The sequence below is a fragment of the Epinephelus fuscoguttatus genome, linkage group LG17 (genome assembly GCF_011397635.1).
Source record: "Epinephelus fuscoguttatus linkage group LG17, E.fuscoguttatus.final_Chr_v1".
Classification (NCBI taxonomy): Eukaryota; Metazoa; Chordata; class Actinopteri; order Perciformes; family Serranidae; genus Epinephelus; species Epinephelus fuscoguttatus.
The window spans coordinates 32,467,751-32,482,085 of NC_064768.1; the positions used below are offsets into that span (position 1 = coordinate 32,467,751).

Consider the following 14,335-nt stretch of genomic DNA (forward strand, 5'->3'; position numbering starts at 1 on the left):
CTCCACCTGCCCCATCCAGCTGCCTACTTCGATCGGAGTGCAGAACAGCTTCACTGAGCCCTTTGGAAAAGGGATGAGAGATGAGTGAGAGAGGGAGGGAGGGAGGTAGGGTAGAGAGGGTGGGCGTGTGTGCATGTGTCTGTGTGTGTAAGAGAGAGAGAGAAAGGCAGGCAGAGAGAGAGAGAGGGAGGCGCTGCATCAACCCGGCATACAGCAGCAGCAGCAGCAGGCTGGGCTTAGGGCTCTATTGTTCCCTGTTTTATTACTGCCAGACCTCGTTCTCGCTCATTAAGGATCCAAGAGAGAAAGAGAAACAGAGAGGACGAGGGGAACGAGAGGAGACCTCAGCCCCGTTTGCCTGGGATTACTTCTTCTTGGACGCACTGGTGTGGACAAAGCAGAAGCAGAAAACACACACACACACTTCGGTCCAGCTCCCTACCCCGGGCCAGGCTTGTTTTTTTTTTTCCTCTTGACTGCGTTGGGAACTGCAGTACTTGCCGTGCGGTGGCCATGGAGCTGGCCGGCAGAGCTGTGGGGACGCTGGGGGTCTCGAGAGAGGCACCGCTCCCCTCTCTCTGGAGGATAGCGCTGCTCTTTCTCTCCATCTGGGAGATGGATGCACAAACCACAGTGGAAACTAAACCCCTGTACATCTGGCAAACAGGTACGGTCCACCCCCTACTATTTCACCACCTTCCCCCTGGGGTTCGGAGGTTGGGTTCTTAGAGAGGCTGAGTTGCTGTATGGATGTCCCATCCACTACTACACTTGCAGTCTTGATGAAACATTAATATGTAAATGCTTGTGTAGCCTATAGCAGGGTGCAGGACAGAATGGGGAACTTGCTGAAACTGTTCTTCTTTGTGATTTTTTTATAGCTTTATTTGCATATATTGTATTGTTTATTTTTTTTATGATTCTATCAAACCTTCCTGCAAACGAAGAGAACCTTCATTTAAAGCAAAAGTTTCTTCCCTGAGCCTCTTTTCTTGCAGACATGCATGTGGCAGAGGTTGATGCATTGGAGCCATCTTGCTACTGTATAGTGTGGTAACATATTTACTGCAGTCCCTGAGGTGAATGTCTCTTTGCCCCCAGACTGGAGGTTAGATGAGCAGAGCTATGCTGGCTGTCTCTTGGCTGCGCTTCCCCTGTTCTGGACTGAGGCAGCTGGGACTCCTCGGCTGCCCCGCGCTGCTATTGGACTCATTTATCACAGTTTGACATATGTGCAGTTCATGAGAAATGGTGTGTGCACTGTAGCTGCATGTGGGGCTTTTCTGAGCAAGAGGGAGGGGGGGGAGGGGGGCGTGCAAGCATGCTTCAGAGGATGCGGTGAAAACACTCTGTAGTACAGCCAGCAGTAGCCTATATGAGTGTGGATGCAGGTGTTTGATTTGTGGAAAAGTAACCCAGAGGTGGATGTTGATGAGTGTTGTGAGTAGAGTAGCTTTACAGTGTAGGCAGCTGTGCGGTACAATAAAAGGCTCCCCGCTGCCGCTGTTTTGGGTGGTGCCTCTCACCGGTCGAGGCTCATTCACTGTGAGAGAGCAGCACATGGTCAGGAGGACACAATGCTGAAGCATGGTCCAGCGAGCAGAGTGAAGAAGTGGGAGAAGGATAGTTGGAGGATGGAGGAGGAGTGATGGGAGCAGGAGTAGGGGGGAATGGACCCCCCCCCCACCCCCACCCCACCTCCCCACAGGGGTGCCCTTTGGATGCAGCTGGAGATCAATGTTCTCTTACACTACTGTCTAATCTCTCTCTGTTTTCCTGGATCAATGTACTGGCTTCACTGGGATCCTGCATCCCTCCCCTTCCCCACACCAGTAGGAACTGATCAATGGGTATAGTCCTGACAATGCAGCTCAGTCTGTATGGGATCAATGCTGGCTTTGGGTGGAGTCTAAAATGTAATCTATACTTGTTATTAATCTGTCTGTGACATCCAGAATGTGCAGGATGTAATTACCTTCATGCTTTTATAGTCCGTTTGCAATTGAAATGAATGTCTGCCATTGGAATTGTGTACTTATTTGGCCAAAGTTGTAATTACCAGGGGGTGTGAATTTTGGTACAATTGATTATATCTGTGCAGTAATTTGAGTGGTGAAAATTGGTGCTAGTGGACACTAAAAAGGGAATATTAATGTATTTTCTTTTCACGTGTTATGTCAACTGTCAATTCAGTTGGCATTTCCCTTTCTTTTAGTCTGCAGGGAGCTAGGAGGGAGCTTGTTAGCTCTGGTGGTATTCAGTTTAAAAAAACTAAATTAATAATTGATTTTAAATCTTGATAGAGAATACTGGGCACCTCAATCCAAAAAACCTAAATCAAATAAGTTCAACTCTCCTCATGCTCTCTGTTGTTGCACCTTAAATGATATTTGTTTTCTTTTTCTGACTCTATTGTTGTTTACCAGCTTCATTGCTCACACCCTGTGCATAGGAATGGAAATCCTGTGGTATTATGTGCTGTACCTCCCACCGTGCAAAGGCAGGGGAGGAGATTAAGGGTAGAGAAACCAGAGCAGATTGGCCAGACAAAGTTAACCTAGATACGGTATAGACATGTTTATGTGTGTCTCCTCTTGGCTTAAGTGTGTCGGCACTTGGCTCCCTGATGCTCGTTTGGCTCACTGACAGGACACTGATACTGAGATGAATGGCGATTTGAATGTTGGTGTGTTCTTGTCTTTGATGTGACATTTTAGGTGAGCTCCTGTCGTCCTCTCGGAGTTCCAATCCCCACATGCTTAATACAACAATGCATGAGGCTTTCTCCTCCACTGTAGCACCTCTTGTCAGGGGAGGGAGGGGCAGGAGCAAAGAAGTCGTCTGTTGATGTCTTGGAAAATGAGCTGTTTTGAAGCGATTGTGATACATATTTTTGCAGTGTAGAACTGGCTAAACCCACACCTCTGGTACGGAGAGGTGGCTGAAATTAGCCACAGGAGTAATGCGGGGGTTGGGTTCTCAAGAGACTGCTGTTTCCAGCAATATGTGCGGAAGTGCCAGGGGAAAGAGTACAGTTTCACTAAATGCTCTATGGATATATTAGTATTTAATCAATTTAATCCTCCCCTGTGGACTACTACCAAGGCTGATGCGTAATCAAGCCAAGAATGCTAAATGAAACAGCAGATGCGTCATGTGCGTCACATTACTCCCCTACACCACCTGCATATGTATGGAATTTTGTAGCAATGTTTAATCTGGCACTGAGTGTGATGTCTTGTTGGCAGAGGACTTGCTTGTATTGTCTTAGTGACTGGATTACAGAAGCCACAGATGGAAGGTTGGGCGAACAGATCCCTGTTTCTCTCTGAGTAGAGTTTCCAGGATGTTCTTGTTGGTTTAGGGATGTCAAGGGTTAACCCTTAACTGGTTAACCGCCAAACATCTTTTTTTTTTGACCTTCTCGCTTTACAGATTAATGTTGCTACTCTTCAGTTTACTGTACTGCGCACTACCTGGATTTGGTAGTGGATCAATGTGAGCTTGTTAGTGGCACTGCTCATTTGGCGATTGGCTACCACTAGTAATGCAGTGCTGACTCAACAGCATTGCTTTGGAAATACTGCACCCACCCTCTGGTTTTGAGCCGCAAAACTCCCTCTACCATTGTTAACTGTTAGCTCTGATAGCACCGTTTGTAGAGTCAGCACTAGAGTCAGTGGTGCTAACCAAGTTAACAATGCTAAAGGGGTTTTGTGCCTCTAAATTAAGCTGCTTACCCACCAGGGCTACCCAGGGGGAGACTGGAAGGTGGCCACCATGTTTCCACAGCAAAGCCATCCTGACACTAGGCCATTGTTACCAGTGGTAATTCCCAAATGAACATTGCTGCTAGCTCCCACCCAACCCAGGTGTGGCACCGTGCAGAACGGTCAAGGCTGTTGTTAGCTAACCAGTGGAGACTTGAGCTTGGGTGGTGGCCACTATGCATGTTAAGGCAGCAAGCTGTCTGTCTGTCAGCAAAGCCAACAGAAAATAAGATAAAAGGCAAGACATGTACATCACAAAACATTAAAATTTCACCACCTCTAAATGGATAGCACTTTCAAATGCGACACGAAAGCTCATTGAGTCAATGAAGCGCTTGACTAAAAGGAACAGCCTCTTATATTTAATGTCATGTTTTTTGTTTGTTTGTTTGTTTTTTTTTACAATTTAATCTGTTTGTTACCAGTTAATGGGTGTCGGGCTTTCAAAAACAAAATTAACTGAAATGACATCCCTGCTTGGGTTTCTTTTCACCATCAGCTGGACTGGAGGCTCTAACTGAAGTGAGCATCTGTGTTTGTTTAATTTTGTAGTTAATGGATAAATTATATTTGTTTCAACTGTAATAGGTAATCTCCAGATAAATTTCAGGAGACAAAAGATACATTTTTCCACAGATTTACCTGACGGCCTCAAGAAACTTAGTAGGTTAGTACCTTGAACAGAAAATCCTGGCTAATCCAGGGAGAGGTTTTAGTGCAACCTGTCTTTCGGTATGCTTTGAATAACATTTCCTGTCTGAGGTGGGTTTTCCACATCTTTGTTCAAAAATCAAGAATCTATGAATATATAAATGAGTTGGACACCAAACGTCTACTACCACACTGAAAAGTCCATTCTCAGCGTATGTGCACTGACAGCTTCAAGTTTCAACATCATACCTGTGTATGCCTTGGAGATTTAAGGTGGACACATAGAGTTTCCCTCTTCAGCACATGAATGTGAAAACAAAGTGCACATAGATAATTCTACACAGTGAAACTTGAACTTTTTGACTTCATCAAAAAGTGCATTCGGTCAACATAAATAGTCAAAATAAGAAAATAGACACAGCGGAGAGGCACTTCATGGAAGTATGTGGTCAAGAAGGGAGGCTTTGACAGCTGATAGACAGAAGGTGAATACTGCTTTTTGATCCTCGGCAAAATTTTGAGATGAATTTGAACTAAATGCCCATTTATGCGCAACATCCCTCATGGCTTGCGCTCAGCAGGTGGCAGTGCAGGTGGGTGGTTGATCGTTTTTGTCACATCACATCTTTGCATCCCAGTAGCCAACACTGCAATTACAAAATCAAAGTTATGTCCTTCACATTTATGTTCGGTAAAAATAGCAAAAGGGATGCGTCATATTAGTGCCCCATCCTGGACCAATCCTCTTTTGCTGCACTGTTTTGGATTTATGGTATTCAGACTATGTGCAAAAATAAAGGCTTATAAATCACAGTGGCCTGAAAATCAAGTTTTGGTGCTATATACTTACAGTGTGCACTTATTGATCTTTGTTTTTACCGCAATCCCCTACCCATCTCCAACACCAGCGTAAACTAAGGGGCTTGATACTTCCTGGTACTGTGCAGGACAACAAAAGTCTCTGCCGAGCCGGACAAGCTGGAGCAACGTCTGATGGTAATTAGTGGGGCAGTTCCCCTGTAAAGACCCAGTCAGCTTCAGAAAGACCTAATGAATGGAGGCTATTTAGGCCTGTTCAACCACACACACACACACACACACACACACACACACACATACACACACAACAACAACAACGCAGTGTCTCTGTATTGTCCTCATGAAGCGTGCAGCTCTGTTCAGACCCTCTGCCACAGATGCTCGTGTCCATGTGGTGCACAAAAGAAAGAACAGGCTTCACCTCGAGTCACATGGCCTACTCTTTGTTCATCCTCCGATGTCCCCAAAGAATCCCCTCCCCTCCAACACACCGCCACTACCACCACCACCACCCTCTGCCTCTCTCAAGGTGACCTTTAACCTCTGAGCTGAGAGGGGTCTCGTGAGGCTATCAACAGTGAAAAGGACGCGGGGGTGGAGGATGAAATACAGCAGCTTTTTCATATCAAGTTGTCAAGTGTGTAATTCAGCCATTTACACCAATAAATTTAATAAGCTCCAACTGAAGTGGCTGATTTAGTTTTTTAAAGATGATGCAGCGATACCAGTGCTCATATTTTTTAATTATAGATGCCAGTTACGTGTATTTAAAGTTGAACTCATTGATATACTTAAATAAACAATGGCTCCACTGACTGTGTGATGTGAAAGGGGTTGCTCATAGTGACAAACCCAAAGAGAATTACTTCTCTTAGAGCTTCTCTTAGTTTACTGCTTTGGTTTTCTGGACTGCAATTGTGCAGTTTTGTTCAGTCTCACCTTCAGTTTGGTGAAAAAGAAGCTCTTACAGTACCACTGTTTGTTACTTACACAGCACCAAATGTCAGACAGGCAAAATTAGCGGAGTGTGGAGTGTTTAAAGGTATTTATATGCACGAGGGTGACAATAGTCACACTGCAGCTATTCGGCTATTTACACCCATTCCTATGACGCATTATTATGGATCCTACTGTGTGCTGTGATTGGCTAGTAGTCATCACATTGATGTGTCAAGATTGGAAGAAGCTGGGATCAGAACAAAGAAGGTGAGCAGTATAGGCACATAACCTCCAAACTGATTCATAGACTTGCAGAGGGTTTTGTGGAAAGATTGGTCATGATCAAGTGGCAACCTTTGGGGTTGAAAAATAAAGCCAACACAGAAGTGCCAAAAACCACAGTTCTTTGAACAGCCACTTGAGGGTGGTTCAATTCACATAGACACCCATGTTAAAATGGCCAACTTTAAAGTAGGAATAAACATGTTAATAGCCTGGTACAAAAAATGGTTTTGGTCACTACAGGTAATTTTGCCCTTCATGATAACTGTGCAGCGGTGGCTGATATGCTGAACTCAAGGCTTCAAAACAAGAGTCCACCACTGAGTGACATCTTGGTATGGTCTTTAGCCAAAGGACAGCACATACACACACTGCATTTGGCCATGTCTCCTTTCATTACTCATGAACCAGTGGTCGTAGGGAGGTATCATTCAACTAGTGACAGCTGTTTGTAAAGTTGGTTGTGTTTAAATGCATGAACATCTGGATGCATGTGCGTACATGGTCACAGCCACTGTGAATTCACGCTTGTTTTATTCTAGTACGTCTTTCATCTAAATGTTTGAGTACTTCTCCACCAGTTCTGTTGCAAAATATTTGTCCTTAGAGTCAGGTTACTCTTTAAGAAGTGTCCTTAACTCTGATTAAAACCCATGACTCTTGGATGTATAAATGACTAGCTTCCCACGCGAGATAATGTTAAACAACTTGTAAAAAAAGATAGTGAGTTGTTGTAAAACTGTATTATTTACTGATCGATCATCTCATTGCAGCAAACAAGCCTGTTTCCTCAATTGTCTGACTGTATTGATGGAACTAGATGTGTGTAGCTACACGTGCAGCTTCCGGGGGTGAAATCTGATGAAATTTCTCCTTTTTTGAGCGCTGCTGATTTCGAGCACCCATTTCAATGAAAACATATGAATGTGATTAAATGGCATTTGTTGTTTTGAACAGACACTTGAGTGTCAGATTGGCCTGTGCGTACGGAGCTGGAGGAGTGCTATCAAGGCATAATGGAGGCTGGTGAAATTATTTCTGTTTTCCCTGGGATTCATCAAGTGCCAAATTGCAGCTATTATTCTGTGTGGGTCTGAAGAAGCTGCATCCAGCTGTTCAATTCTGCCTGGCGGGCCACCCCAGTTGGAGTAGAGACGTGTGCGTGTGTATATAAACACACACACACACAGGTACATGTACACACCACCACTCCACTGAACTCATGGCTGTGTCTTTGTCTTTCTCTCAGCCATCTGCTGTCTGTAATCGTCCCTGTAATCCCCATTAACATTTACATTAATTCTTATTCCTGCTTTTTCTTACTTGACAAGTAAAAAAAGAATTTATAATCATGTAGTCCAGAATCTCAACACCCTTACAAAAGCTGAGTGACAGTGCATTTCATCTCGCACCCACCTCCCTGCTATTTTATGCTACTTCTTTTATTTCTCACTCACACAAATAGCTACAGCAACACCCATTCACACACACACAGACACACACACACACTGGGATGGGCTTTGTGCCTAGTGAGTGCATGTGTGTGCGGCGTGCCTCATTACTCCCAGTAAGAGGGCTGACAGTGGGGGAGGAGTGTTGCTGTCAGTATCCCACCTGCAGGCAGTGGACACAGGGAGGCTGAGTAATTACATGGGAGTGGGGTTTGTTTGATCCGGGTGCGACTCCACTGCATGGCTGCCACCTTGTCCGATAACTGACAAGAGGCCAGTGCAGACAAAATACACACTCAGGTTTAACTGATAAATGTGTTTACAGGTGTATGGGGCTGACATTGGCTAAGTATTAACAAGATTACATGTTGAAAAAGTGGTTGGCAGCCCCTAGAGGATGCAGTGTTCATTACATACACAATATAAAAGTGATGGACAGGACAAACAAAAGATTCAGAGCTAAATCATGTCTACTCTTGGAGTATTTTTAGTTTTGGATATTTTTTGTGTAGAAGGGAAAATATTGGTTTTCTTGCTGGAACTAAAGGATCAGTCAGGGAGTTCTAAAAAAAACATAGGACTCATCCTCTGCGACCATGAATATCCAGAACACATTTAATGAGGATGTGGATGTAAGTTTTTGTCATCTGCAGGTCCAGTTTGATTTTTTCTTGATTTCCAGTTATTATAATCTCTGTAATTGATCTTTGAGATACCTTGTCATGGACGATATTGGTAAATTTTGGCCTGATTGCGACAGTAGAAGAATTGTCAGGGAATAACCAAAATTTGCTTTTAACCAAAGTATTGGCTAGACAGATGGACCAACTTCACCATTCTTGGGCCCTGCTTACAGGAGAACATAAATCAGTTGTTAGTTGCATGAAGCATCTTCAGATATCCTTTATAATGGGACTGTCTCGCAAACCACAGTTGTGTTTGTGTTCATGTGATAAATGTAATAATCACTTTATTTTAGCTCTGTTTTTGTTCTCTACTAATACCTGAAAAAAATACTTATCTCTTTAGCTGCTAATTGCTTCACTACTGTTGATTTTTACCCGCTAGTTACTAATTGTCTGCTGTTGGTGCTGGGCAGGTAGTGCATAGTGGGTTTTTATCACTGAAGCTTAATCACTGAAAACAGCTGCCTACTGAGGCTGAAAACGATACTGTGAGAATGGTGAAAAGATTACCAATGTAATTGCATTTCATCCTGTGGGGAACATGAATGCCTGTCCAAAATTTTATAGTAATCATAGTTGTTGTTGGGACATTTTAATCTTAACCATAAATGTCAGTTGGCTGGTGGCACTTCATGAAGATTCGGGGAATCACCAAAGTCAATAGGATACTTCCTCTGGGAAATATGTCTAATACATTTTATGCCAATCCATTGAGTAGCAACCTCAGACGCAGCCTGCCACCGCACTCTTGAAAGTTGCCACGGAATAGGCACGAGTTGCACAGAGCTCCTCACCCTGCGTTTTCCAGGCGGTTTAAGATGCAGCATGTCTACGGCCCTGAGGCTACCATAGTGCCACCTGCTCATCAGATACACATTCACACACACTCACACATTTGCACTAAACAATTTGGGGTTTATTATCTTACCCAAGGACACTTCGACATGTGGACTGCCAGAGATCAAACGACCCATGTTTCGATTGGCAGACGACTGCTCTAGTTTCTGAGTCATAGCTGCCCCAAGATAAGTGAAAACTGTTGGTAGTCTAGAATAAGAGTCAGAGTCACTAAGATTCATTCTCTGGGGACCATGAACCAAATTTCATGACGATCCATCCAATAAATGGAGAGATATTTCAGTCTGGAGCATAGTAGTGGGCCTATGGACCAAAAGAGTGACAATGCCATGCCTTGAGCCACACTGCTAACATGACAAATATAAACATAGAAGAAGGAAAGAGAAAAGAAAAAAAACATAAACAGCTCTCAAACTATCTGTTGTGAGGATTTTGTTTGAACAAATTGAAACGTGCCAGAAAGATGCTGCAAGCTTCCTGATTTGACTTGTGCTGTGTGACTGTTCCAGACAACAAGATCGATGCTGTTGGACTGTGAAAGTCCACCATAGCATTGAATTTAGAGTAAATAATGTCATCTATAGGTCCAGTTTGACTATTTCCTTAATTGTTATAGTCACAATATTGTCTTTAATATAGTCATTTGTCTTCAAACCAATCCAAATATGTCATGTATCACCCTTCAAAACCCAGTATCACATTATCTCCCCCATAAAATGGCTGCTCACTTAATACAGGCGTAATCATAAAAAGACAGAGATAAGAATGGTGGCAAGTGGAGCAATTGGTGTTGGCCAAGAGGAAGTGCTGCTGAATGCCCCACAACTGTTTGTGTGTGGTTGCAGCCAGTGGTCCAGAACAATACCAGTCCAACTAACCACATTACAGCGATTAGCCATGTCTTCCTGCTCTCAGATAAACCCTTGTTTCCCCCTAGCTAGCTCATGCTCCCTGTGCGGCTTGATTAGCCCTGGGAAACGTGCCGGAGGATTGCACTAAGCAGCATAAAGAGCTTTTCATCAGCCTGCTTCCTCCTCTCCATGCCATGCTCTATTAGCGCTCACCTCCAGCACCACCCTCATCTGACATATGATCAAAAAACTCAGCCACTTCACTCAGTGTTGTGTATCTTCAGTTCTTAACTTCAGATGGTAAACACACTGACACATATATGGTCTACAAAAAAATCAAATGCATTTGCTCATACAAAATGCATCTGTTATACATTCATGTTCACATGTGGTTGTCTGTGCTTGTGCTGGCCTTTCATTAAATGCATTATTTCTTAACAAAAACCTCATCCTGACTACAGCATTTACCCTAATCCTAATTTACAGATGTATACAGAGATATACACAAATGACTGGATCATGATTACGTGGGTCATATACAAATTCTGGTGCATTACTATTCATGTGTATATTTCTGAACAGTACAACCTGATGTTTTATCATTAGGTCCAATCACACCTCCTTCCTAATCATTCAAACAGTGCTAGCAGTGGAGCAACAGGCAGACAATGGCAAACAGCCAACAATGAGGATCATATTATATTATATTGATACAAACATGGCTGGAAATGTCTCAAACTCTCTTTAAAGAATACCCGCTACCATCTAGAGATGTTGAACTGAGAAATATGAAACGTACCAATGTGACATATCTGTGTTTTCAGAAACGTACAATGCCAACATTTTATTCTGGGGACTGGTGCTATGTCTACACTATGAAGCTTTGCTGGCAGAACCTCGATGACACACACACACACACACACACACACACACACACACACACACACACACACACACACACACACACACACACACACACAGATGTGGTGGATGGCACTATTTTAGTTCTGTGTGATGTATTATAAATAGCCAAAGAGCTGACACAAGCAGAGATTCACCTCTGGCAGTCAAAGCTGGGCAGCTACACAAATAAGATGAAGCAAACACACATGTACACGTACAGAAGAAAAGTGAAAGAGGAATAAAACAAACTTATAATGACTTTGATGCCCACAGTAATTAACAAAATATCCCATTGCCATGGGGAGGAAATCAGAATGTATTTATTAAGTAGAAAAATATGTTTTATCCTGCCAACAACTCAGATACAGTAGGCGGAAATATGTTTCTAGTATCTTGTTAATTGCTATGGCTGTTTCATGCCAACAAAGACTTTCCCTGGTTTGCCGCAGGGCTGAAGGGTGGCCATGTTAGGTTTCATTTTTTTAGTCTGTCCAAATTTCCAGAAGATGTCTTAAAAACTACCAGTTTGATTGCAGTAGTATGGACATGCGTGGTCCCCATGACATTTATTGAGCTCGTCGCTGCTCACCGAAGATGATTCTTAGTGATTTTGCTGAACTGTTGGCAACTGACTTGTTTGAAAACTAGATGACTGTATTTCCATGAAATGCATTGTGGACATTCATTGTGTCCAGAGGATGACTCCCCTATGCTTTTATTGACCATTGTACCTTTCCTTCATTAGCACACTCAGGCCGAAGTCTTCATCTGCACTCAAGAAATACCAAAATACGATTCATTGATTTTAACTACACTGACCTCATTCATGATCCCTGGAGGATGAACTCCTGATCTTGAGCAAAGTAGTACCAGTTAGTAGATTCACCTTAACAAACACTTTGGTCAGTGACAAGGCACCTCTTAAAGTATTTACTGGTTTCAGTGAAACTGAATATTCTTGAGTGCTCATTGGCCAAAAGTTTCACTAGGGTACTCCTGACATATTTAAGTCTAATATCACATTGCACTTATTTTTCAAAGCAATAATACGTCTTTATTTTCAAAGCTGGGGTAGGCAGTTTTCTGGCACCCTTCTCCTGCAGCTCTCTCCTTCCTGTCCCAAGCCCCTCATACCAGAAGAGGAAGGGCATATGCATGTGTTCATTCAGTAACCCAATGTTTCCCCACCTTATGAAGGAACATGCACGTACATCTGCATTTGTACAACAGCCAATAGGAACACCCTCTCTCTGAAATGAACTGTGATTTCCCAAAGTCTCATCACAGGTTAGATTTTTTTAAGCCAGAAGAAAGAGCTAATTTGAGGTGCAGAAATCTAGTGTTCTGTAAGTTCACTTGAATTACAGTATGCTCAAAAATTATTATGGGATTTTTGCTCAGTGACGCTAAAATAAAACTACCTACCCCAGCTTTAAGGTCAAAAAGTTTGTTCTTATGACTGTCTGACTCTTGATCTTTTCTCTTATGCCATGGTCAAAGGTAAAAACGTTCTTTAATCACACTTATGACAATGTTTAAAACTTTCAACCCATAATATATTAAAGTTTGTTGTAAATATTCATGGTCCTCAGAGAATGAGTCCTGAAGGGATCCTCCTAACCATTTACATAGGGGCAACTTCTTCTTGTAAATATATAAAGGATGAACCCTCTTCAGCTCTGTAACCTCCAAAGTTTTTCTCTCTTCTCCACCAATTGGACCAGCTGTCAACATTGTACACGACTTCCAAAAACGTGATTGTCAGATTGCTATTTGGTTTACTTCAGCACGTTCATACTCCCAAGGGGATAAACTTTTCAGATTATTTGACCCCATCCCCTGTCCACTAGTCCAAACTGTGCATTTTTTGTACTATACATTGTCCAAGAAGAGCAAAACTCTCAGCACAGTATATTACTTGTACTTTCCAACATTTTGGTAATGGGGTGTGTCATGAATACTGTATTGCAACCTCAAGGGTGGGTTTAGACTTCTAGTCTTGTTTTGAATTGAATTAAATTAAATTTAGTTCAGTTAAGGGTGAAAAACAGAGAAACAGATGGAAAGATATGAGATTTGAAATATTCCCTCTGTATACCCGCAAATACCATAGAAACTCCCGTAAATAGCAGCACTTTAACTGCAGTCATCACTGTATTATTCATCAGGTCTTGCAGGCAGCGGCTCCCTGGAAGACACAAACACAGTTACACCAGTCATCCTCGGCCTAATGAGGCCCTGAGGACGCCGCTGAAGTCAAAACACAGCCAGAGCCCAGCATGTGAGCTTTCTTTTCCACGATAGAAGGAGACACACTAACCCTTTAAAAAATCATGATGAGTAGTAAAACTAAAAGGAAGAGACACACACTCTCTTCTCAATGAGAGGTTAAATTCAGGTCCCAAGTCCTCGCATAAAATATGCGCTGGCACTGTGTCACAGCAGTGCCACTCTATATCTTTCTTCCTCAATCTTAGCACTCAATGATGATAGCCTATTAAATCAGCTAACTGAAATGAGCGGATGACGTCTCCTGAAAAGGGGAAGTAGGTAGATTGATTACAAGTGAATGCTTTAATGAGAATCTTAGTAGAGCCGGGGCCACATTTATGATGAATGTGTTGTTAAAATTAACGACATTTTAAAAGTCATCAATTGCAAAGCTTTCATTTCGCCAGTTAAAGCACATCTGTTTTACATAGTTAAACAGAAATGTGAGCAACTTTCTCTGATTAGGAGGGATCGGACAAGAGCTCTTTGTATCCTTGTCAGCTTGTTTACAGTAAATACTGGAAAATTTACTGCTCTTCATTAGTTTTAATTCGTTATGTAATAATTAGAAACATAACATTTCTTCAGAAAATGTTGCCCTTTTGGGTTGTAGCAGTTTTCACTCATCATGATCTTGACTAAATGGCTGGGTTGTGTGAAGCAGAGGATGATGGCGCTGGTTGCGAAATAGCTCATTTTATAGTTCTGTGTCTGCTTCACTATAATCTGGCAAATCCCACATGAGTCAGTATATGAGTGTGAGAAGGGCCCTGACATCCTTTTATGGTCTATCTTTAGTCCTGTTTTTACTGCATTTCAGATAAACAGTGGGAAGATTATTTGCATGTGAAAAA

General features: G+C 42.6%; 1 protein-coding gene across 1 annotated transcript in view; it reads left to right on the forward strand.

Annotated features, from left to right (window-relative positions):
- The first annotated feature begins 218 nt into the window (after positions 1 to 218).
- Positions 219 to 14,335, forward strand: part of thsd7aa (thrombospondin, type I, domain containing 7Aa) — a 167,694-nt gene continuing 153,577 nt past the window's right edge. The window contains exon 1 of the mRNA XM_049601983.1: positions 219 to 667. Coding sequence (XP_049457940.1) covers positions 514 to 667 — 154 coding nt within the window. The 5' untranslated portion in view covers positions 219 to 513. The remainder of the gene's footprint in view (positions 668 to 14,335) is intronic.